General features: G+C 42.5%; 1 protein-coding gene across 4 annotated transcripts in view; it reads left to right on the forward strand.

The window, feature by feature from the left end:
• Positions 1 to 24782, forward strand: part of RALGAPA1 (Ral GTPase activating protein catalytic subunit alpha 1) — a 150240-nt gene extending 125458 nt beyond the window's left edge. For 3 of the 4 annotated variants that reach the window (XM_069950343.1, XM_069950345.1, XM_069950344.1), the window contains exons 39-41: positions 13084 to 13204; positions 19125 to 19154; positions 24722 to 24782. In XM_069950343.1, the coding sequence (XP_069806444.1) occupies positions 13084 to 13195 (112 nt within the window). In that variant the 3' untranslated portion in view covers positions 13196 to 13204; positions 19125 to 19154; positions 24722 to 24782. Of the gene's footprint in view, positions 1 to 13083; positions 13205 to 18397; positions 18443 to 19124; positions 19155 to 24721 lie in introns of those variants that run through there. The other variant, XR_011359536.1, reaches the window with a different exon arrangement.
• The last annotated feature ends 2243 nt before the right edge of the window (positions 24783 to 27025 follow it).

The raw sequence follows: 27025 nt of genomic DNA on the forward strand, positions 1-27025 counted from the left end.
TAGTGATCAGTCCAAGCTGGTATATGAAGCTTAAGGTAAGATAAAGTAAGTACAGTTGTCTCTTTGCAGTCTCTCTTGGTCTCACTCTTTAAACTCACTCTCCTTCAAGATTGTACTGTATTGGCAGCATGTAAACTGATCTCTCAGTGATCTGCTAGTCCATTTTGTAAACTCCTAATGCAATTGAGCTGGATAATTGAAAGTTGTGGGGTTATACAAGGTAATTTTATAGGAAATGTATTTCTTATAGTCAATTGTACAATTGATTAATGCAACCTTTGTTAAAAAGACTATGACAGTTCCCCTTTAAATTATCAGCAGGTTTGACAAATCAAACCTGCTGATAGCTCCTTATAGCACCCGGGACGCTGAGGAGGAAGGTGTGTGTGTGTTACCTTCCTCCTTGGTGCCGGTCCCGCGCTGTTGGTTGGTGTAACCTTTGCTCCAGTGCACTGTAAGGCTGGGTTCACACTATGTTTTTGCAAGCTGCTTTTTCAATCCGTTTTCGCAAAAAAACGGATAGAAAAGTAGATGCATTTGTGTGCATCTGGAGGTAGATCTGCACACAGTCTTCCGTTAACCTGTTGCCTGCCGCTATACTGTATGCTGTCCCTGCTGTGCTGTACAAGTTTGTAAAACACATGCTTTTATTATTTTTTTTTTAACGTACACAAAAATGTTGCTGACCTTATTTTTGTGTACGTTAAAAAAAAAATTGATGCTTTTTGATCCTTTTTTTTTTTTAAATAGAAGTCAATGAAAAAACTGAACAAAATGGATGCTTCCATTTTTCCGTCCATTTTTTTTCCATCAGTTTTTTGCAAAAATGGATGGAAAAACATGTGTTTTCCAAGTGTGAACCCAGCCGTAGGAGCACTGCCGCGTCGTCCAGCCCGCCCCCTCCATTAATTATCATTAGAAAGAGCGGGCGGATAGCGTCCCGGGCACAACAGGGGCCTATCAGCAGGTTAGATTTGTCTAACTTGCTGATAATTCCCCTTTAAAGAGGAGGTCCCACTAGCAGCATAGATCAGCTATCCAGAGCGTAGATGATATATGTTATCACTGAGGCTGTGACTGACATAACCCCCAGCAGTCTTAAGAATAAAGGTCCCCAAGTGCCCCAGTAGTGTGCTTGTATGGCCACCGCTTCATTTGCTGCCGTGTCCATGCTCCATTATTACTGTCCTTTCATGATATACAGTATATACCAGCTGGAGTATCCAGTGATCATACATTTTTTTTACTTATCATGTAGATAGATAATAAAAATGCTCTTAATGGGCCAACCCCTCTTAATATAGACATAACACAATATATACATATATATGTATTGTGACAATAGATCATGTTCTGCCAGTATGCAGGGCGAGCTTTGGCTTCTATTATATTCTAGGGACAAACTAACTACATAATAGGTTTTTAGCATACTGCTTTGGCAAAAAGTGAATACTTTGCAGCAGGGCAGCGAAAATTAGTTTTGTTTTTTTTTCTTTTCTTTTTTGGAACTTTATTATCTGACTCCCAATTTATTAAGAAGTCTAAAAGAAAAAGAGATCTCCCCCCCCCCCCCCCCCCCCCCCCAGTTCTTTACTGTTCATTTAAGACAGATCACTTTTTTTTAGGCTGATATTCAACTATCCACTGCTGGGAAAAAAAATGCCCCCCCCCCCCCTCCCCCTCCAAGCCTTGTTTCTAGTGGTGTAAGAGTTTTAACAAATGTGTATTTGTGCTCCTGAGCGAAATAGGCCGTTTATTGATCGCAAGTTGCTTCTTGGATCAATCAGGCAGAATTACAGCAATCTGTCTCTATCACTGCCCGTGGCTCTGGCTCTGAGGTCCCTTGCCCTCCCCGAGCTTGTCCCTCTCTTCTAGAGAGTGTGCCAGCTTTTTCCAAACCTCTAAGCTGCTGCATTTTGTCTCCGGTGCCCACTTTTAACAGCTGCCTCCTGCAATTACAATGAGAAGGTACAACAGGCAGCGATCTGAGGAACAATTGCTCCTTTCTGAACTAGCCGGAGATGCTTTGGTGTCAGCCGGTTGTGTATTACTTACCTGTTGATAGATGGGTTATTTTTCCTCTGTGATAATTTCTTTAAAAGCCTCCGAGTTCAGCAAAGACCCAGACTGCATTGTTGTCCTTAACCTTTCTATGGCATTATTTCTGGTACTAAGGAGGATTCATACATCCCTCTCCTACTGTAACCGTTAGGACTCCTGTTAGTGACTGCACAGTTACTGTATTGCTTGCCAGAATATTATTTTAACTGTTTCCTTTCGAAGTAGATAATCTTTTGCTTGCATTCTACCTACACTATTGGGGTAAGTGCACACATGGCAAATCCACAGCAAAATCCTTATGGGTAAGGCTGGATTTACACCATGTCGTCAATCGGGATACTAGCAATAAAGCTATTCCTATACATACCCTGTTTCCCTGAAAATAAGACCTAGTAGATGTTTTGCTGAATTGCTAAATGTAAGGCCTCCACTGAAAGTAAGACCCAGCAAAGTTTTTGTTTGGAAGCATGCCCGCCAAACAGAACACCAGGGCATGCAGCTGTGATTCTTTTTAGCCTGCCACCCTTGTCCCCTAGCTTTACAGTCCATGGCAGAGCAGCTGCATGCAGGACATAAAGACCGTACCCTGCCGCCAACACCGATGTTCCCTTCCGCAACCATTACTCATAAACGTTCACCTTCACATGTAGAGCTCCACACAGTCTGCCGTTATCCTGTCGCGATACAGTACACTGTCCCTGCTGTGCTGTACGAGTGTGCTGTGGTGAGCTCCCCCTGGTGGCCGGAAGCCACCACACCATACGCTCTGTCCCTGCTGTGCATATCAATTCTTCTTCATGGAAAAATAAGACATGCCCTGAAAATAAGACATATTGCATCTTATTTTCAGGCAAGCGCTGTACGTACTGCAGCAGGGCCCATACACGTTAATGGATCAAACATAGCCCACTAGTGACTATGTTCTGGACAGTTCTCAAACACATGTGGCAGATGATGCTTTTCAGCACTGCGTTACAGAGATTGGAACTGCCGCAGGTAGGCTGTGCTATACATAGGCTGGTGCAGTGATGTATTCCCGAATGATGTGAACCAAAAAGAACATGCTGATTTTGCTTTGGATTTCACTCTCTTGGCCAATTGGATGTCCAATAGAATTTACATAGCAAAATCCAGGTGTGTGTGTGTATATATATATATATATATATATATATATATATATATATATATATATATATATAAAATCATCAGCCATCTATATCTTGTCCTAGAGTTTCCATATATTTTTGGATTACTTATAAAAGTAAACATGGAAAAAACGACACGTGATCGGAAAAAAAAAAAAAAAAAGTTTCCCTGTGAGAGAAGACATTATTCTGCTGGAGCTTAGTGGCCTCCTCACATCTGCTGCTGACAATAGGAAAACAAGGTATTCCCCATTTCAGGCGTCCAATGCCACTTTCACATTGCCATGTCTATGACAAAGGCATGCACAATTTGTAGGGATGCTTCCTTCCCAGAAACCCAAGAGGCTGACCATTCGCATTGGCATATGTTGCAGCCAGATAGCAGCGCTTGGCTTGGTTCTCTTGATGAGAGCCTAAATCTGCCTCTTTGTTCTTGTAGACACCAATCGGGGGGCAGCAGGAGCTTCCTCTCAGTGGGAAGAGATGACCGCCAAGGTTCACAATAGTACCATTGTGCTGTTGCAAATTTCTCAAAACAGCTTGACAGATCCTAGAAGAAGGGGGTCAGAGAATGGGAGGAATCTGTCTCCCAGCACCATCTGCAGGTTATAACCTGGGATTCTACACACGCTGACAGAAATGAGGGGGAAAATGAGATTTAGGATAATTATGGAGCCTTGGATTGACATTGAAAACCCGTCCTTGCTGCATCTCATATTAACCTTTCATTTGCAGTAGGGAGGAACCATAAGAAGCTATATGGCTAAGGTCACTACTTCCCTACCTATCAGAATAACGGCAATGTTTATGTATAAAGTCCAGCCTAGCATTATACAACGATTAGGGAAGAAAGGCTTGTCTAAATGTGCTACAATAAAATATAACAAAAAGTTGCATTTCATGGAGGAGTTAATTCTATCTTGTTTTTATTGTTGTTATTTATTTTTAAAGCGTCCTTGATTCTGGACTGCTATACAAATGATACGGGGACAGTATTTACACATAAAGAATGGTCTGAAAATCCTGAAAAAACGACATCAATAAATATAAAGATATAATAATATAAAATAAACTGTTCCATGAGATATGACTTTTGGTCATATTGTGTGTGTGTGTGTATGTATATATATATATATATATATATATAGTAATTATTATTATTAGTTATTTTTTTTTTAATAAATACTTTAAACCGGGCCAGTCTCTCTTAAGCCCCTATTACATATGACGATGAGAGGGAGCAGGCAAGCGCCAACCTGTCAGCGCTCGCTTGCTCCTCATTCCCCACTCTGGTAAGTGCGGGTGGTGGGTGGCTGCAGGGAGCTGCGGATCTAAAAATTGTCCGGGGAGCCCATAGAAAATAACAGTGGTCTGCTACCACCGCTTCTATTGCATGGAGCGACAGCAGCAGATCGTTGATATCTGCATAGTTACTTTTACAATATATTGAAAGATGATGATCTTATGATGATGATACTTATTAGCTGCTGTATGTCCTGCAGGAAATGTTGTTTTATTTTCAGTCTGACACAGTGCTCTCTGCTCACATCTCTGGCCGAGACAGGAACTGTCCAGAGCAGGAGAGGTTTTCTATGAAGATTCATAGAAAACCGAGACAGAGTTCCTGTCTCGGCCAGAGATGTCAGCAGAGAGCACTGTGTCAGACTGAAAATAAAACAACACTTCCTGCAGGACATACAGCAGCTTATAAGTATGGGAAGACTTGAGATTTTTTTAATAGAAGTAAATTACAAATCTATATAACTTTCTGATATCAGTTGATTTGAAAGAAAAAGATTTTCGCTGGACAACCTCTTTTAACTATCATGTGATGTCATCATGGAATTTTGTTCCCTTTTTAGATCAGTGCCAGTTATCCATCTATGTACTGTACAGATCATACACAAACATCTCTTCATTAGTTTGAAGAGGTAATATACTGGAGGCCATTTGTACCTCTTATTGAGGTATAGATTATATTTATGTCCAGATGATTGTTCCCGAACCTTGGCCAGCTGACCCCTAGGGGCACATAGTGCATTAGTCTAAACTAATCTGCTCCTTATCAGCAGGACAGAGCGGGTGGTTCTCGCTGTCATTTGTCACAGCTCACTTTAGGTAATAAAATCTAACTTTGTGCACGTTTATAATAATTACGAGATTCGATTGAGCCGAGACATGATTGCCTTATGTGTAGATGCAGATAAGCCCTAAGTAATTCACCTTATGATGATCCAGACAGCTGAACATGTTTGTGGCTGCGATGCTTGGGTGGAAGCTTAGCTGTAGATTAATAAAAGTGCAAGCCTTTCTGGACAGATTGCTCGTCTGCCATACAGCACTTGTTTTGCTCATGCCTCCAGTCTTTGGTTATCTAGGTCACATTTACTCCCAGTTCAGTATATAAGGTTTGGTAGCACTTTTATAATACCAATAGTAGCTTTATATGTGTAACTCATTTGTGCTTTTTTATGCATATTTTATACTAATCATTTATTACCTATTACTTTTCAAACATGATCCAAATTCACTATAACAATAGCGATGCTCCGTGTAATAGTAGCGAAGGCAGCAGACTGCCGGTATCTTCTTTGGCCAACCTCCGGCTGCTCCCCGCACCCGCCTCCCACTACTTTACAGTTGATGTCTTTACGTGTAATTTCACAGACAGTAAGGGCCCTATTCCACCGGACGTTTATCGTTCGCATAATCGTTAGCGATTAACGATCTCAAACGACCGCTAATGCGAAAGACCTGAAAACATTCACTCATTTCCATGGAACGATAATCGTTACTTATGATCATATTTGCGATCGTTTTTTCTTGGCTATTTCTTCGCTATTGCGTTCGTATCTACTGCGAACGACCGAATGACGTCTTATTCAATGCGAACGTTTTGCGAACGAGCAACGATACAAATAGGTTAAGGTCTTATAAAGCGATCAACGATTTCTCGTTTGGTCCTTAATCGTTAACTGCATTTCAACCAAACGATTATCGTTTAGATTCGAACGATTTAACGATAATCTGAACGATAATCTGAACGATAATCATCCGGTGGAATAGGGCCCTAAGTGGGGAGCAAGCAAGCAATGGTCTAACAGCTTGGCGCTCGTTTGGTCCTCATATCTTACCAACCTATAGTACCCTTACACAGCTCATGGTCACCCACCTTTCTTAAGAGACTGAATGACTTATAAAAGTTTTGCAGAGCCAAATTCCTTCTTTTTTTCTTTTTGCTGTTGTTAGCTCACTATAGTTTACCACCCCCGGTGAGATTTATAGAGGTAATTGCAAGATTATAACCTACCACCTAGGGAAACCCCCACCAATCACGATTAAAAGCAGCATGCCCTGATATCTTCTGCAGTCCCATAATATGTGAAAGGAGCATCGGTCAAGCATGTGCCATTTATTTGAGGGCAAGGGACCCACTGGTCATAGCCCCCACCAATAGGATACTTGTCCTAAATCCTGTGAGTAGAGGATGTTCACGTTTAGAGGATAGCTACTCATCTTTTAATGCACAGATCACACAATGTTCGATAACTAGCTTCATGAAGCATACCTATAAAATATGAAAGGATATTATTATAATTTATTGTGTATGTTTTCCAGAGAACAGGAAAAAAATATGGAATCACTGTAATTTAAATGTTTCAGACAAATCCCAACACATGTTTTCTTCTAATGTAAATAGGGGAAGTGCTTACCTTACCTTACCAAGCTATGGAGTTGGGCAATTGAGTGGAAACATTGCCCCAGCAAGAGGCATTTAAACTGTAAAATTAGAAATAAGGATAAAGCAACATCTAGATGTTGGTTGTTCCTAATCATCTAGGTATAAAATGTGATGATAGTATAAAAAAGTAAAGGTTGTTAAAGAAAAACATTTGTGTAGACCAGGAAAAACATTGAACATAAAATATTTAGAAGAGATTATTGAAGACAAACTGGTGGGGGGGGGGGTAAATCAAACTTGGTAGGGGTAACTTGCAAATCAAAACTTGGAGTGCATATATATATATATATATATATATATATATATATATATATATACACATATATATATATATATATATATATATATATATATATATATATATATATATATATATACACACATATATATATATATATATATATATATATATATATATATATACACACATATATATATATATATACACACACATATATATATATATATATATATATATATATATATATATATATATATATATATATATATATATATATACACATATAGCAATCTTTGTACCTTACTAAACAACTTTAAAAGTTGTTTGGAAAAGGGGGCATAGGTAAAGGAAGTCTTAAAATGTGCCACATCTATTTACAACATGCATCATTTTTTGTTCTTAAAGTGTACCTATCGTTTCATGCCAGCGCCTGAACAGAGTGCGCCAGCAGGATTTCTACATAGTATCCTGCCACTGGCATGAAATTATATGTAAACGGTAGGGAAGAAAATAGAAAAGTGTCTAACATGTTTAGCAGGGTGCATCACATTTCTCACACAGCTTAGGCGGCTGTGGTAAATTTATCACAGTTTCTGCCTGTCCGGTCTAGTTTTCTTCCGTCTTAATTCTGGACAGTATTGGCAAATTTGCCCAAATGTTTGTGACAAAGCTGAGAAATCATGGAGTGTGGAGAATTGGATGAGTGATACTCTGTGATCAATCACCAATCTGCAATGGCCACAGAGATGATGCAGGAACTTTTCTCTGTCACATATAAAGATGTCACATTTCTCTGTCACATATAAAGATAAAGAAAATCTCATTTCTCCATCACTTCTTATAGGGTTAGGCTGGGTTCACACTATGTTTTTGCAATTAGTTTTTTGTCAAAAACGTATGCCTTTGTGTGCATCCGTTTTGATCAGTTTTTCCGTTGACTTTCATTATAAAAAAAAAAGAGGATCAAAACAACTGTTTTTTTTTTTTTTGGGGGGGGTTTAACGGACACAAAAATGAAGTTTTTGTGTACGCTAAAAAAAAAAAAAAAAAAACAGATCCGTTTTGATCCTTCTTTTTTTTTTTTAAACAGAAGTCAAAGTAAAAACTGATCAAAATGGATGCACACAAAGGCATACGTTTTTTACATCCGTTTTTTTTGCAAAAAAAAAAAAATGGATGAAAAAAACAGATTGCAAAAACATAGTGTGAACCCAGCCTTACATGTCAGGTAAATGACTAGGGGAGAGGACAGTCAATGCATAGGTGGACATAGAAATATCAGAAACTAATCTCATTGTCAGGTTTGGTGATTAAGTAATTTGTCAGGATGATAATGATTAGAGATGAGCGAACCGGGTTCGGGTTTGAGTCCATCCGAACCCGAACTTTCAGCATTTGATTAGCTGGGGCTGCTGAAGTTGGATAAAGCTCTAAGGTTGTCTGGAAAACATGGATACAGCCAATGACTATATCCATGATTTCCACATAGCCTTAGGGCTTTATCCAAGTTTAGCAGCCACCGCTAATCAAATGCCGAAAGTTCGGGTTCGGATGGACTCCAGCATGCTCCAGGTTTGCTCATCTCTAATAATGATGCATCTTGCTAAAGATGGAAATTGCCTTGCCGGATGACACTGTAGGGGCGGGGGTAGTGCTCCCGGACAAAGATTACGCCGACTAACAGTGCAGGGCTGGTGCCGAGGAGGGAGGTGAGACACATACCTTCCTTTTCATCATCCCGGGCGCTATAGGGGGCCATCATCAGGTTAGATCCGTGTAACCTGCTGATAGTTCCTCTTTAAAGAAATACTGTATCCACGAACCCACCCCCCTTACACTGCTGGTACCTTCTGTTTGATGAGCGTATGGGCTCTATTCTACAGCCCGATATCAAGGAGCAAGTGTACTATTGCTATTACACACACTGACTAAGGAGCGGGGGGCTGCCCATAGAAGATAAGCGCCCGTCTGCTGCTGCCGCTCCTATTACACAGAGCGTCGCCATCATTATCAGGATTTTGTTTCATGCAGAAAGACAACGATCAATTGACATAGTGCATGTTGGCTTATCGTTGCCTTTAAGACTGAGCTATTACACGAAACGACTATCGGCCAGATTAAAAGATCATTTTTTACCCTAACCAAGGCATCGGGCGCACTGTTAAAGACACGACCGGGAAGGACTTGCTTTCAGTACTGTTTTAACTACCACTGAACAATAACAGGTTCACCAGGGATGTCACTAGGTTTAATTCCTTATTTTAGCAAGGTTTAAAAGTGTAATCTACCTTCCCCCTCCTGCTGTTGCACTTATCAGCCGTTGTAATGTATTTTCCTGTGTACGTTCCTGTTGTTACTGTAGTACAGGAGATGGAAATTCAGTAACAAAGTGGTAGATTGAAGACAAGCATTCCATCAACATAACAGCTTTGTTGATTGCATTTTACTTTTTGCATATCTGTTTGGCATTCAATTTGTGTCTCATAAGGAGGTCGGAAGATTGGATGTGTCAGGGCTTTGTTGGTAAAGACTTTGAGGTTCAGTGAATTAATTCATCCCCTTTTAATAGCGGTCTGTGATATATTGTCATGTGATGCCTGATGTGTCCAGTGATGCCTGATTGAGAGTCATTTGTTAAAGAGGAGGACGCGTACTCTGGCAAAGGCGTTATAGGAATACGTTTCTTGTTTATGTAGCACTAACATATTGTTCAGTTCTCTCTGGGTAGATTTACCTGTGTCATACACAATAGGGCCAGTTTTATAGGAGAACCAAAGTGCCAAAACCTTACACAAAGGATAGGAAACCTCAGAAACAAAGGGAAAAAACACAGACCCTGAGGAAATAAGAAAACCATTGGGGAGCATAAACAAACATGGCTAGAAAGTTAAAGCAACTCTGCACCCACTTGTACCTTTAGATAGCTGCTTTTAATCCAAGATCTGACCTGGGGTCCATTCCACAGGTGATGCAGTTATTGTCCTAAAAAACTACTTTTACACTTGCAGCCCTGTGTCAAATTGGAGTGGCCTAGAGTGTGTGTGTGCCCTAACCTTGCACTACCCCTCCATCCTTCCTCCCCATCCTCCTTATCACTAGGAAAGCCCCCAGGTAGGATTTTTCCTATTCATCACCTGAACACTGCACAGGTACCTTAACAATCCAGCTCATGTGCAGTGTTCACGTAGGTGATGAATAGGAAAAATTGTTCTAGGGGCATTCCTAATGATAAAGAGGGTGGGAAGGAGGGACGGAGGGGTGGTGCAAGCCTAGGGGATAGATACTCTAGGCCATGCCAGTTTGACACAGGGCTGCAAGTTTAAAAGTTTTTTTTATGACCATAACTGCATCACCAACTTCAACAGCCACCGCTAATCAAATGCCGAAGGATCGGGTTCGGATGAACTCGAGCATGCTCCAGGTTCGCTCATCTCTAATACAAATCCATCTGTTTTTTTTTCCTTCCAAAAAAACATTAAAAAAAGGATGAAAAAAACGGACTGTAAAAATGCAGTGTCAGCCCAGCATAATGGATGAGACGTAAGTAAACCAACAATCATCCTCTGAAGCCTTGAGCCCGATGTGTCTTTTTTGTAAGTATAGTGGCAAACTATTTTAGCTTTGTTACAGACACATACTGCATATATATTTATATATAGGGAGAGAATATTTTTTAAATTGTTTCCTCTTCTTTAAATTGAGCATCCTAGGAACCATACAGTTTCTTAATGTTAAATGTGATATATTCACTTATACAGAAGAGATGACAAGTTTTGACCACACAACATCAGTAAAATCGTCTTTTTCTGCAGGGTGTTTGCGCTAATGTGGAGTAGTGGTTATGCAGCTTTGTACTAGCTTCTAGTGTGAACAAGAGTGATCAATTGAAAGCGCCTCATTCCCAGCACGCCCACAGTGATAAGTTAACACACCAGTGGGATTTTCTAGGACCCACCTAGATGCCTCGTCTGTAATGTGCTAACAAGCTCGCTTTTTTTTTTTTCTCCCTCTTGCCTCTTTTTTACCTTTCTGCCTCAGAGGAATAGCTTGGAAGTTCAGTGAACTAAACATAATGAAAAGCTCCACGGGAGGCAGAAAAGAACTGTTTTTTTTTTCTTTTTCAGCCAAATAGAAAATTAGTTTTGGTAATACACAAAGGGCAGTGTTTCATGTGCACGGGAGACTTGCTGTGAATCTGAAGATTCTATTAACTGCCCAGAAATCAGCAGCTGGGAGAGACTCCTGTAGTCTTTCCTCTCTACTTGGATACACACCTCAAGTCAAGAGATTACAAAGGACTGCAGAGTATCAGCTTTATTTATTTATTTTTTACATAAAATTTGTTAGTTTGTCGAATAGTACTTTTATGTTTCATGGCATACTTTAGCATTTTTGGCAACCAAACATATGTGTCAGTACAAATACTGCAGGCCTATAGCAGGCCTTCAATTGTATGAGAGGTTTTTAGTTGCAGTGATGGGGAGAGGGGGCTCTGACCATCACCTATTGTAAATAGTCAGATCTAGAGATGAGCGAACCGGGTTCGAGTCGATCCAAACCGGAACGATTTGATCAGCGGTGGCTGCTGAAGTTGGATAAAGCTCTAAGGTTGTCTGGAAAACATGGATACAGCCAATGACTATATCCATGATTTCCACATAGCCTTAGGGCTTTATCCAACTTCAGCAGCCACCGCTAATCAAATGCCAACGTTTGGGTTTGGATCGGCTCGAGCATGCTCGAGGTTCGCTCATCTCTAGTCAGATGCCATCTTATCTATATATTGCTTTCACGTTTCACTGTAATCCTGCTTGTGACGATAAAGAGGATATTGCTCTCTACAGACGGAAGTGTCAGCTTATTATGGGGCCAATTGACCAGAATGAAAACAGCAAGATTTCAGAATCTGATATTTTAGTTTAATGATGGGAATTTTTTTGGGGGAAAAATTCTTAAGTGTCTTTAACAACAACAAAAAAAACAATACACTTTTGATTAGACATGTACAGGTAGACAATGGAAGTCTATGATCATGTCAGGGAGTATATCAGAAAGTTCCTCCACTGTGCCCATTACACAGGGCATGATGCATATGTTGCACTGGCTTGCATCAGCTGCAAATAGCTTTATAGGCCAAGTTTACACTAATGTAATACAGATGCATTTTTTTGCATCCACAGATGTGGTTGTCACTGCAGGTATTTCATGAATTGCCAGATTTTAGTTTGGATCAGGAGTCCTCTAGTCAGACTGGGGTATGCATCCACAGTATTGGCACACAAATGCATCTGTTTTATTCTAGTGTGAACCTAACTTTAAGGCCCTATTACACTCCATGATTATCGGCCTTACTTGGTAAATTACCAACTGTTCAGGCCGATAATAGTTTAATGTAATAGCGCATGTTGAATGGCCACGATCAGCCAACACATGTTTAAAGATCAGGATGTGTGCAGCGACAGTATGTTGCTTCTTGCTCCATGTTATAGGAGCGATGGCGGATCCTTGGGCAGACCTCCCACTCTTCACTATATGTGCATAGAATAATATATGCAGTGAGCGGGGAACAAGGGGCAAGCTAGCACTGAGCTGACAGGTCGTCGCTCACTTTCCCCAGAATACTTAATATGTATTGTAATACGGCCTTTAGAGGTGGGAGCTGCGGCTCATACATTGCTTATAACCGTTTCGGGCATGCAGGCCTTTTTCCAGCTGAAGCTGCCTTATACTACTGTGTTCTGCACTTTAATCACTTCACTTTAGTGGTGCATTGGACTTTGGTAGTAACTCTAAATAAGCATGCTATATACCTTGCTTGATCGGCCTGACCTAGAATTGATCTGCTGTGACTTTCTACTCTGTGAACATTTTATTCTTAACCTCTAAAACTAAAGCTTTGAGGAGAGAATGCGGTACTTGGATCTGATCATCCAGCATCACTTGGAGCCAACCACCTTTGAGGATTATGCTGCACAAGTCTTCTGTCCAGCTCCGCACCATAACTAATGAACGCACGTAAGTCAGTTTTTTATATATATATTGCGTCCAATGGAATTCAGGCCTTTTTGTAAATATTCCCGTCCAGCTCTCTAGGCATTTGTTTCCTTCTGTTCATATAGAATAGGATTGTTCCTACCACTGGCAGACATTCCTCCGCTTGACCTTGTTAGTTGTACATTTTTGTAGCGACATGTGAATTTACCGGTGGAGAGCCCAGGGTAAATAATTGGCACACAAAGAATAGGTGCCGCTCACAAAATTCTAAGTGTTCAGAATTTCAGCAAGAACCAGTTCACGTTGCCGGCTTGGAACAGGTAAATCTTATTCAGCAGATTGAGTCGCTACGTTGATCTATTTTCTGAAAGTTCACAACATGTTCTGCCATCTGGCTGCAAAGGGGAGAAAAAAAAAAGTTCAATTATGTTTTTTTTTTTTTCTTTTGTGTGAAAATACTGCTACTGCTTGACATTCTTCCTTTTGGTTATAGATAATACACAAAAATGACATCAAAGGGGGTCTTGGACCAACTCTTTTGGATGTTGTTCTCTGCACCGCATGATGTTGCTGTAAACACTTTATTAAATCACCGCAGAGTACAGCATTCATTGGCCTTTTGTGTATTTTGTCTACAAGACCCATTTGTTCTTATCGGTGGCTCCCTGCCCAGGAAATATTCCACAATCTATAGTCTGAGAAGCACAATGGCCGCTGTGCTCATCACTTATCTGTGCCGACCCTTGTGCTACATATAAGACAAAAAGCAGATGGATACAAAACAGGTGCATAACGCTGAACGAGGAAGATCCTCTGAAGTTTAATTTACTCAAAAGAAAGTAAGAATCATTGGGTCATTTTTAGTATGTTTTAAAAGAAATTCTAAAGTAAAAAAAAAAAAACTTTGCAATTCATTAACTTTTGGCTTCCTACCATAAACCTTCCAGTTATATTCTTAGAAATCTGCATACCATCTGAAACATCTTACATAGATTTTATTTGCTTTTTCCCTGCTATCACTTCTTTCTCAAGCCCTAGCCTCTTTAGGGTAGGTTCCCTAAAGAACACTGTAACCCGAGCCAAGAATTACCGACGGATTCCGTAGCTCGTACTTTCCGCCGGCTCCATAGACACCATTCTATTTGCGGCCCAATTCCGCTATCTGACATGTCAATTCTTTGGGGGGAATGTGGAATCCGCCCGTGCATAGAATGGTGTCTCTGGCACGGGCGGAGAGGCATGCGGCCGTGAACGAGTACAAGCTACGGAATCTGTTGGAAATTCTCCTCTCGGATTCCCTAGTGTGAACTTACCCTTACTGTCTGCTGTAGATCATGGTGAGCCTTCAAGGCTTCATACCTATAGACATTATAAGTGGTGACCTGCTACTTACAAGATGCTCTCATTTGATATCATTCATTCCAAGCAAAATTGAACTTTCGTAATCATTTCCTTCTCTGTAGAGCTACTGTACATTCACACGTCCGTTTTCCTGTCCACAATTGCGGACAGGACATAGGACCAATATTATTCAATGGCCTTGTTTACACAGTCAAAAGAATAGGACCTGCTGTAACGCGGGCCGCAATTTGTTTCACAGATCGCTATGCTAATAATGTACCAATGTAGACCTCCGTGAAGCACAGAGCATTACAGATAAACAGTCGTAGTGTGGTCTGTGGCTGCAGCTGCACTATGGGCTTTTGAATGTAGTCTTAGTCCCAAATGTGCTTATTAGCCAATAAGCTATCTCTCCTGATCCCCCCCCCCTTTCCCCCCAAATACACATGCACGCTTATTTAAGGCCAAGGGTGCATGTGTTTTAATGGTGGACGGTATAAGCCTCTGAAATCTAACTTTTACCTTCTCTCCACAACAACTGCCAATGTGGGGGACCACCATATAGATGGTTGGCTATCCTGCCAAAATCAAAGAGCTCAGCCAATACTCATCTGAATTGTATTGTCAGTTTTACCCATTGTTGAGGTCACCATTGATAAAAAAAAAAAAATAGGGTGGTGACAGCAAAATCTTACTTTTTACCATCTTGAACTTTCTCCATAAGAGCCCTTCTGTCCTTTTTTTCCTCACATTTTCAACATTTTTCTTATTTACATATTTCCTTCATATTTAATGCATGATCTAGCCACCTTAATCCCCAAGAAGTCCGGTCTCCTCTGGTTTCTAACCATGCCATTTCCAAACCTCTAGGACATGTGGTTTTATTTGACTGACTGGTTATTTTCTTTTCTACTGACTAACGGTAAATTCATTTTCGTGCTTCACATCCCATCGATACACAGCAGATACTATAGTATCTATTGATCTCTTACCAGACAGAGTATAGGTCAATACTAAGTTCATACAGATCACCAGGTCCTCCATTACACTGTCAGTTTATTTTGCTTAAAGCGACTCTGTATTCCGAATCTGCCCCCTCCCCCAACTGCTTGTACCTTTTAGATAGCTGCTTTTAATCCAAGATCTGTCCTGACGTCTGTTCGTCAAGAGATGGATTTATTGCCTTTTTTTAAAAAAACACAATTGTAAACTAGCAACACTGTATCAAACTTGCGTGGCCTAGAGTGTCTGTACTCTAGGCCTGCGCCGCCTCTCCATTCCTCCTCTGTGCCCTTATCATCATTAGGAATGCCTGTGGGTGGGATTCCTCCTCGTTCCGAGCTGAAGAACCAACAGGACAAGGAAGAGGAATCCCACTGGAGGGCATTCCTAATGACGAGGAGGAAAAGAGAGGCGATGCAAGCCTACGGCACGGGCACTCTAGGCCAAGCCAGTTTGAAATGGTGCTTTTAGTTTAAAAGTTGTTTTTTAGAACAATAACTCCATCACCTGCCGAACAAACACTAAGACAGATCATAGATTAAAAGCAGCTATCCGACGGTGCAAGCGGTTTGGGGGGAAAGATTGTGGGTACAGAGTCTCTTTAAAGGACCCTATAGTAAATGATACCCACATGGCCTTAGTCTTCTGCTGGTGTCTTGTATTTCTCTTTCCTTTGACATTGTGGCCCCACATGAACAGCCTTCTTGCAGCCTCTTTGGCAGAGTGGAAACTTCCTGTGGGGTTGTAACATCACAGGAACCAGAAGATATAGGAGACCACCGGGAGAGAATGGTGGCTGGACTGGACCAAGACAAGTGAGTTTATTATGTTTGCAGAACCCCCCTGCTGCCCAGTGTTATTTCCTCTTTCCTAGACACCCCCTTTCCCAAAACTGCACTTTTTTTTTCTTCCTCTATTCCAAACTTTGTTTTTCCATCTTCCTAGACTCAGGGCCTAACAATGCAGGATTGTGGCAGACAACCACGTTTTTGTGTACGCTGAAGAAAAGGGATGCGTTTTATTAGTTTTTCATCTATTTCTTGCATAAAATGGGTAAAAAAAAATTGCAAAAGCGCAGTGTAAACCCAGCCTTAGTTGGGGTTTGAGTGTTTAGGGCGAAGTCAGTGTTCATCACACTTTCTTGCTATAAAGATAAGGGGAGATCTTGCTTACGTAGACAGTGAGTCAGCTAGATTATTTTCCTGTTCATTTTACTATGCATTATAAAGATTTGTCAAACTTTTTGACCACTAGAAAGCTCCGCTTTCCCCATTTTCCTGCTGACTGCTGTAGACTGCCTCTATAGTAAGGCTGTAGAGCCCATCTTATACAGTGAGACTGGCAGGGAATTGCTTGGCCTGTTGCTTCTTCAGACTCGCTGTAGTGGTCGGTGGGAGTCAGAACTGATCAAAATTTTTGACATGTCTGGATGGAAGCCAAAAAGTGATGGAAGCCAAAGAAAGTGTCTTTTTGACCTCTTAAAATGACTCTGTACCCACAATCTGTCCTCTCCAAACCGCTTGTACCTTCGCATAGCTGCTTTTAATCCAAGATCTATCCTGGGGTCCGTTCAGCAGGTGATGCAGTTATTGTCCTGAAAAATAACTTTTAAACTTGCAGCCCTGTGTCAAACTGGCGTGGCCTAGAGTGTGTGTGCATTAAGCTGGCACAACCTCTCTGTCCCTCCTCCCCGCCCTCTTCATCATTAAGAATGCTCCAGACAGATTTTCTACTATTCCTCACCTGTGTGAGCATGGTACATGGGCTGGATCATTAAGGCACTTGTGCAGTGTTCAGACAAGTGAGGAATAGGAGAACACTTGCCTGAAGCATTACTCTAGGCCACACCAGTTTGACACAGGGCTGCAAGTTTAAAAGTTGTTTTTTAGGACAATAACTGCATAACCTGCCAAACGGACCCCAGGACAGATCATGGATTAAAAGCAGCTATCCAAAGGTACAAGCGGTTTGGGGGGCAGATTGTGGGTACAGAGTCACTTAAATAAACCATTTCTCATTCAGAGAGATTATGCTATTCTATTCAGGGACCTCACTCCAAAAAAAAAATCAATAGCAATATCCTATCCTATATATTTTTTTTTTTTTACTTTTTTTCTTAACAGAACCTATGGAGGATGGATGACGCTGTATAGCTACATAGATACCTTCACACAAAATAGGATAGGATTTGGATAGCTGTACCTTTGGATAGCTGCTTTTAATCCATGATCTGTCCTGGGGGTCCGTTCGGCAGGTTATGTAGTTATTGTCCTAAAAAACTACTTTTTAACTTGCAGCCCTGTGTCAAACTGGTGTGGCCTAGAGTATTTGTGCATTAGGCTTGCACCGCCTCTCCGTCCCTCCTCCCCGCCCTCTTCATCCTTAGGAATGCTCCAGGCAAGTGTTCTCCTATTCCTCACTTGTCTGAACACTGCACAAGTGCCTTAATGATCCAGCCCATGTGCCATGCTCACACAGGTGAGGAATAGTAGAAAATCTGTTTTGAGCATTCCTAATGATGAAGAGGGCGGGGAGGAGGGACAGAGAGGTTGTGCCAGCTTAATGCACACACACTCTAGGCCACGCCAGTTTGACACAGGGCTGCAAGTTTAAAAGTTATTTTTCAGGACAAGAACTGCATCACCTGCTGAACGGACCCCAGGACAGATCATGGATTAAAAGCAGCTATTCAAAGGTACAAGCTGTTTGGGGGGCAGATTGTGAGTACAGAGTCACTTTAATAAACCATTTCTCATTCAGAGAGATTGCGCTATTCTATTAAGGGACCTCACTCAAAAAAAATAAATCAATAGCAATATCCTATCCTATTTTTTTTTTTTTTTTTTTATTTAACTTTTTTTTTCTTAACAGAACCTATGGAGGATGGTTGACACCGTATAGCTACATAGTGTGAAGGTATCTATCTGAAAAATAGTATGCTGCACATACAGTGTGAATCCACGCCAAGGCTGGGTTCACATGCAGTATTTTGGGTCAGTATAGACAACACTAAAAGCAAAACCGGCACAGAAAAAAACTATAATGGAAAGATTTACACTTCTGTATTTTGTTTTCGTTAAAATACTGTTCAAAAGGCGGAGCAAAGAGTGACCCAAATCCTATGTAAAAAAAAAACCAGCCGTAATCCCATTGTGTGTGAATACTCGCAGCTTTGTCATTAGATGTCAATGCCTGGTCCATCCATCTTCAGCTTATTCACTCAATTGGTGAACAAACAATTGTGATGATTATTTTTATTGACGTCTGAGACGCTAAGATGGAAGTGAATGTTAGAGACACTCTGGTTTCCTCTAATGACTCTCTACAATCAATAGCGAAGGGGAGAATCCTCATTTCATAACATTGTAGTAAATTGCCTTAATAAATAACATATCTTTTTTTTTTTTTTCTTTGTAATATTAGTATAATTGATCCCCATTAAGCTGATCACAGATCCATTTATTACATACAAGTTATTGGTGTTTTATGTCTGAAGAGAGAAGCATAGAAGTCCTGGGTGTGCTATATATGTGATCTTACCTGATATTGTTCTATATGTTCAATCATCATATATATTTTATTATTTCTTCTCTTTTAGATCATTAAAGCTCTAATCTCTTCTGGAGAGGTAAGCTCCAATTCTCTATTCTGCTCAGATAGGAAATAACCTCCTTTATAGAACTGCCTTACTACATGTTTGGTGGTTAGTGCAGTGTTGTTTTCTGTAAATGCATTCATTTCTACTCACTGGTCTGAAAGCATTGCTGTCAATTTTAGTAACTTTTGACGTGTTATCAGACATGTCAAAAGTTACTGATCACACTGTGTCTTAAAGTGACTCTGTACCCACAATCTGACCCCCCCTAAACCACTTGTACCTTCGGATAGCTGCTTTTAATCCAAGATCTGTCCTGGTGTCCGTTCGGCAGGTGATGCAGTTATTGTCCTAAAGAGAAACTTTTAAACTTGCAGCCCTGTGTCAAACTGGCGTGCCCTAGGATTGCAACGATTCACCATCCCTCCTCCCAGACCTCCTTATCATTAGGAATGTCCCCGGGCAGGATTTTTCCCATTCATCACCTGTCTGAACACTGTACAGATGCCTTAATGATCCAGCTCATGTGCAGTGTTCACACAGATGATGAATAGGAGAAATTGTTCTTGGGGCATTCCTAATAATGAGGAGGGATGGAGAGGCAGTGCAAGCCTAGGTCATGGGTACTCTAGACCACGCCAATTTGACACAGGGCTGCAAACTTAAAAGTTGTTTTTTAGGACAATAACTACATCACCTGCTGAACGGACCCCAGGACAGATCTTGGATTAAAAGCAGCTATCCGAAGGTACAAGCGGTTGGGGGGGTCAGATTGTGGGTAGAGTCGCCTTAATTGTGAGACCTGCTGCCATCACTGATCTCTTTCCCTGGCTGTCAATCACATCTGACTTCTTTGCTTTCTTATAATATGGCTGGGAGTGGAGCACAATGCCACGCACTCCTCCTAGCTGAATCTGGGGATTGCAGCAGGTCCCTGGAGTAAGACCCAGTGCAACCAGTAACTTTTGACTTGTCAACACTTACTGCAAATGGCAGTTAAACTTTTAAGTAAATCCCCAGGCACACAGGCATGCTGGATTTATGTAGAGGTGTGCGTCTATATAAATTCCCGCACATCTGAGCTGCAGTGTGCTATCACTGAGATTTTACATATACAACTTTAGAGAAATACCTACTACTCATAGCGGCCCAAAATGTTTTTATTTTTATAAAATTTTACTTTTAATGAAAAACTTAAATGGTGTGTAAAAAAAAAAAAAGGAAGGTGCAAGTTATATAGCGTATAACCTGCAGGGTTAAAGGACAAGTCCTTAAAGGAGAATTCTGGCCAAAAGTATTTTTTAATATGTTATTACTTATGGAAAGTTAGACAAATTTCTAATATACTGCTATTTCCCTTAACTTAGTAGATCATGGAGTGTTAGAATTCTGTCAAAAACCATGACGTCATGAATCACTTGTAATTCCTATGGAGTGTCCAGCAGGGGGCGCACTATATATAGAAGTCAATGAGTACCATTGACTTCTTTATATAGTGCGCCCCCTGCTGGACACACTATGGATTCAATGGATGTGTATGTAAAAACGTAATGTAATGTACAGTATGTTTTTGATTAAGTACATTTATGGAAAACTTTGGGGAGCAAGGACACTTGCACCCCAAAGTATTCCATAAAGGTATTCAATCAATACATTTGGAGGGCACTGAGCAGGGAGGGAGAGAGATGCCTATGCATCTAACAACCTCCCCCCTCCCTTCCTGCTCGGTGATGTGGGCACATATACACTGTACTACTCCTCCCATCATCTGCATGAGCAGATGATGGGGGAAGTAGTACCAGGGCCGATCTCCATCACCAGCATCTCCCCCTCCCCACATACACTGTACTACTACTCCCATCACGTGCTCATAGTATGAGCAGATGATGGGGGAGTAGTACCAGGGCCATCACAGCATCCCGCAACTACACAGCCCACATGACCAGCATCCCCCGTCGCCGCATCACATCACCTTATATTACCAGCAAGGACACTTGCTCCCCAAAGTATTCCATAAATGTATTCATTTAAAAACATACTGTACATTACATTTTTACATACACATCCATTGAATCCATAGAGTGTCCAGCAGGGGGCGCACTATATATATAGAAGTCACGAACTGGAGAGAATGGAACGGCTGCACATCCCATCTATGGCTGATACTAATGCCGCCAGGCCTATATTAAAAATCAACACCAGAGTGTCTGTATATGAATTGATCAAACCATATTGCCCCGTGTACCACCGCGCAGGTCCTCTGGTCCACACGGGTCCCTACGCTAACTCCACACCGTGTCGGTCAGCGACCGCCAACCCCGCAAAGCGTGCACGTGCAGGGAAGGGAGGCCATGGAACGGCCCTGCAACCCCAATGTCACAGGACCAGACCCAAAAAGCCCCACCAAAACCCAGCCAGCACCACCGGCGGGGAAGGCTGCCCCCAAACGACACAAGTATGGATATGGTATTACACTTACCATTGCTGCTCTCACAGAATGGGGAAGACATAGGGTCCAGACATGTGAGCACAGACATATCCTGCTGGCCGGGTTCTGGTGTGGTGTTTTTGGGTCTGGTCCTGTGGCATGGGGGTCGCAGGGCCGTCCCATGGCCCCCGTTCCCTGGCTGTGCACGCCTGCGGGGTTGGTGGCCACTGACTGGCACGGTGTGGACTTAGTGTAGGGACCCATGTGTATCAGATACCGGCACGAGGTACATGGGGCAGTATGGCTTGATCAATTCATACACAAAATTCTGATGTGTTTTTTATTTAGCCAAGCGGCACTAGTATCAGCCATAGGTGTGATGTGCAGCACTCTGTTTCTTCCCTGAGCCACATTTTGTTTCTCTCTTTTCTCCGTGTTTTGCACTCCTCCTGGTGAGACCCACATGACCGCAATTAGCAGGAGACACCTGAGTGCACATGGTTTTAATCCCTCCTGTTTTTTTCCCATTCTGTTTGCTGCAGCTATGGTGAGCGCAATACCTTATCCAGACTTGTGCTGCTTGGGGGCGACCTTCTCCGCCGGCGGTGCTGGCCGGGTTCTGGTGTGGTGTTTTTGGGTCTGGTCCTGTGGCATGGGGGTCGCAGGGCCGTCCCATGGCCCCCGTTCCCTGGCTGTGCACGCCTGCGGGGTTGGTGGCCACTGACTGGCACGGTGTGGACTTAGTGTAGGGACCCATGTGTATCAGATACCGGCACGAGGTACATGGGGCAGTATGGCTCGATCAATTCATACACAAAATTCTGATGTGTTTTTTATTTAGCCAAGCGGCACTAGTATCAGCCATAGGTGTGATGTGCAGCACTCTGTTTCTTCCCTGAGCCACATTTTGTTTCTCTCTTTTCTCCGTGTTTTGCACTCCTCCTGGTGAGACCCACATGACCGCAATTAGCAGGAGACACCTGAGTGCACATGGTTTTAATCCCTCCTGTTTTTTTCCCATTCTGTTTGCTGCAGCTATGGTGAGCGCAATACCTTATCCAGACTTGTGCTGCTTGGGGGCGACCTTCTCCGCCGGCGGTGCTGGCCGGGTTCTGGTGTGGTGTTTTTGGGTCTGGTCCTGTGGCATGGGGGTCGCAGGGCCGTCCCATGGCCCCCGTTCCCTGGCTGTGCACGCCTGCGGGGTTGGTGGCCACTGACTGGCACGGTGTGGACTTAGTGTAGGGACCCATGTGTATCAGATACCGGCACGAGGTACATGGGGCAGTATGGCTTGATCAATTCATACACAAAATTCTGATGTGTTTTTTATTTAGCCAAGCGGCACTAGTATCAGCCATAGGTGTGATGTGCAGCACTCTGTTTCTTCCCTGAGCCACATTTTGTTTCTCTCTTTTCTCCGTGTTTTGCACTCCTCCTGGTGAGACCCACATGACCGCAATTAGGAGACACCTGAGTGCACATGGTTTTAATCCCTCCTGTTTTTTTCCCATTCTGTTTGCTGCAGCTATGGTGAGCGCAATACCTTATCCAGACTTGTGCTGCTTGGGGGCGACCTTCTCCGCCGGCGGTGCTGGCCGGGTTCTGGTGTGGTGTTTTTGGGTCTGGTCCTGTGGCATGGGGGTCGCAGGGCCGTCCCATGGCCCCCGTTCCCTGGCTGTGCACGCCTGCGGGGTTGGTGGCCACTGACTGGCACGGTGTGGACTTAGTGTAGGGACCCATGTGTATCAGATACCAGCACGAGGTACATGGGGCAGTATGGCTTGATCAATTCATACACAAAATTCTGATGTGTTTTTTATTTAGCCAAGCGGCACTAGTATCAGCCATAGGTGTGATGTGCAGCACTCTGTTTCTTCCCTGAGCCATATATATAGAAGTTAATGGTACTCATTGACTTCTATATATAGTGCTCCCCCTGCTGGACACTCCATAGGAATTACAAGTGATTTGTGACGTCATGGTTTTTGACAGAATTCTAACACTCCATCCATGATCTACTAAATTAAGGGAAATTGCAGTATATGTGTGTGCTTTTTACCATAATTAATGTACATTAGGAATTTGTCTAACTTTTTAGTAATAACATATTAAAAAAATACTTTTGGCCGGAATTATCCTTTAATTTAGTAGATCATGGAGTGTTCAAATTCTTTCAAAAACCGTGATGTCACAAATCAGGTGTAATTCCTATGGAGTGCCCAGCAGGGGGCGCAGTATATTTACCCTTTTTTTGATGGACTGTGTTTATGGAATAATTTGGGGAGCAAGGACAATGGAGGGCACCAAGCAGAGAGGGAGAGAGGTGCCGATGCATCTAACTACCTCCTCCCCCCCTCCCTTGGTGCAGATAGACACTACTACTCCTCCCATCATCTGCTCATAGTATGAGCAGATGATAGGAGTAGTAGTACCAGGAAGATCCCCATCACCAATCTTCCCCCCCCCCCCCTCTCAGCCAACATAACCCACCACGCTGCTGCCGCTGGTAACCTCCCAGATCTGGTCCCCATCACCAACCCCCCAGCCTCCCCCACTGCTGCACGTCCAACTCACTTCCCTGCCAGCTGACTGCCGCCCCTGTGTCCTGCCGAGACTTGGTCCTGGATGTCACCCCCATCAGCTCTTATCATCCAGGACAGAGTCGGCAGGACACGGGGGCGACAGTGAGCTGGCAGTCCGGGACGGCAAGAAAGTGAGTTAGACGTGTGGCGGTGGGGGGAGGCTGGGGGTAGTTTTTATGTTACATTACATCTTCCATAGACTTCAATACAGTCCATAGACTTCAATACAGTCCATAGACTTCTACATATACTGTGCCCCTGTTGGACACTCCATAGGAATTACACCTGATTGGTGAGGTCGCGTTTTTTTGAGAGAATTTGAACACTCCATGATCTACTAAATTAAGGGAAATAGGCCACACAAACAATCATTGCATCTTTTGTGCAGCCATTTAAATACATTGCTATCAGCCGCCCATCTGTTTACACAGAGAGATGTGTATGCGATTTGTGCCACTCCCTCCTGAGAAACATTTCTACCAGATCCAACAATAAATGAGTGCCACACACATAACATTGACCCTGTTCTTTACATATATTATTATTCTTCTGCATTTTCTATATCATTGATCATTTTTTGTTTTTCCTAGGCACTTTCCTAAGCGATGAACAAGACGAGATGGTTTTGACTCAGGGTGAGGGTTCAGGATCGGCGTCCCCTGTTTCACTCCGGACCAGAAAAAGTCGCATGTCCATTAAGCTACGGCATTCCTCTGGCTCTGCCAACCAGTCCTAGTTTTTATCTTCTTCTCCTATGTATATGGGATTTGCCACATGCAGAGAAAGCCGGGCGCCACACATTCATGTTTGCCTTAGCGGCCAGGTCACACTCCCTGTGCTTTTATCCCAAGTTTGTTTTTATACGTCACTATTTTATTTGAGTGAATAACACTGGACTTTTAGATATCATTTCAGGAGGACCGGTGGCCTCTTTATAAAGCCTGCACTGTCATCATCCGAGTAAAGCCGCTGCTACATGGAATTGGGCATTGTTTTTTTTCTTTTTTTTTAATTTTTAATAGTTTTGGTGCCTAATATGCTATTGAGGATTTAGACTGTGAATTAACAGGGAAACGCTTGGGCGCACACCCTGTTGTGAGCACTCTCGATAATTTACCGGTTGTTACGGTTGATCTTAAAGGGACTTGAACATGAGCAGCAGTGATCACTAGAGATGAGCAAACTTTCAGTACATTCGGGTTCGTCCAAACCAAAACTCGCAGCACGTGATTACCAATGGCTGACGAAGTTCGGACAACCCAACATACTCAAAGTTTGCTCGTCTGTAGTGATCGCCCATTTAACAGTCTTGCTCCTCTTTAGCACATCGGGGGCTGAAGCGGACAGCACTGATAGCTATTGAATGACGGCCCAGAAAGTGTCTAGATCCACGGAGCTTTAGCCGTACTTGGATGATGATGATGCACAGATATTTTTGGTTTTTTTTTTTTAAGAGGCCACAGATCATCTTCAAACTTTTAAGTCTCTGTGGTTTTAAATGGTTCTGTAATATGCAGGGTGCCATATGTACATCTGCTGCTTTTATCATTTGTTTCCATTATCAGTTTCCGCTGGGTTCACATACTTGTATCTACGTCCTTTCTGCACCCAGCATACTGTATTGTTATTATTAAAGGTTTGTTCAGCTGCCTTTGCCTTTTCTTTTGACCATTAGAAATTACTGATTAAGGGGTATTCCAGGACTTTTATATAAATGGTCATAGGGCCGGCACAAGCACAGGGCTTACCTGGGCAAGTGCCAGGGGCCCAGTGTTCTGATGTTCAGCCCTCTCACTGGAGTGCAGGGTGAGCGCTAAACATCAGGAGAAGGAGCGGAACCTGCCAGCGTCCTGCAGAGAGAGGGATGAGGGACATGATCACATGACCTGCAGGTCCGCAATACTACAATGTGGAAATCAGCTGGGCAGAGGGTTAGAGGGAGAAGACTGAACTGTATCTGCTATGTGTGTCAGTCATGAGTGTGTGTTAGTGGTGTCTCAAGTGATTGTGCATAGTGGATTGATGGATGAGGGGCCGCTGAGGCTCTGTCACTCAAGGGCCAGCAAAAACCTGGAGGCAGCCCTGAATGGTCTATCCCTGGGATGAGGAACCTTCGGCCCTCCAGCTGTTCCAAAACTATAATTCCCATCATGTCTGGACAGCCAAAGGTTCCCCCACCCCTGTTCTATCTGATCAGTTTGGACCCAACTCCCAGCAGTCAGCTCTAATAGCACAGTGTGAGATCCCTACTGATAAGAGAGAATGGAAATGCCCAGGTGTCAGTTTATGCATACATTTCCAGTAGGAACAACAGAGCATCAGCACAATACAGAGATGTAGAAGATGTTCTGGATTTATTGTTTTATGAGACATACATATATTTACTGAATACTTGAGCTTTTATATGGACATTAAAGGGGTTGTCCAGCGAAAATCTTTCAGAAAGGTGTATAGATTTGTCATTTACTTCTATTTAAAAATCTCAAGTCTTCCCATACTTATCAGCTGCTGTATGTCCTGCAGGAAGTGGTGTTTTCTTTTCAGTCTGACACAGTTCTCTCTGCTGACATCTCTGGCCGAGACAGGAACTGTCCAGAGCAGCAGAAGTTTTCTTTAAGGGATTTGCCGCTGCTCTGGACAGTTCCTGTCTCGGACAGAGGTGGCAGCAGAGAGCACTGTGTCAGACTGAAAGGAAAACACCACTTCCTGCAGGACATACAGCAGCTGATAAGTATGTGAAGACTTGAGATTTTTAAATAGAAGTAAACTGCAAATCTATACTGTATATTTTTTTTAAACCAGTTGATTTGAAAGAAAAAGATTTTTGCTGGATAACCCCTTTAAGGAACATATTAATTCTAAGGATTTTACATATAGATGTGCTCCTATCTCTA

The sequence above is a fragment of the Dendropsophus ebraccatus genome, chromosome 13 (genome assembly GCF_027789765.1).
Source record: "Dendropsophus ebraccatus isolate aDenEbr1 chromosome 13, aDenEbr1.pat, whole genome shotgun sequence".
NCBI classification, from domain to species: Eukaryota; Metazoa; Chordata; class Amphibia; order Anura; family Hylidae; genus Dendropsophus; species Dendropsophus ebraccatus.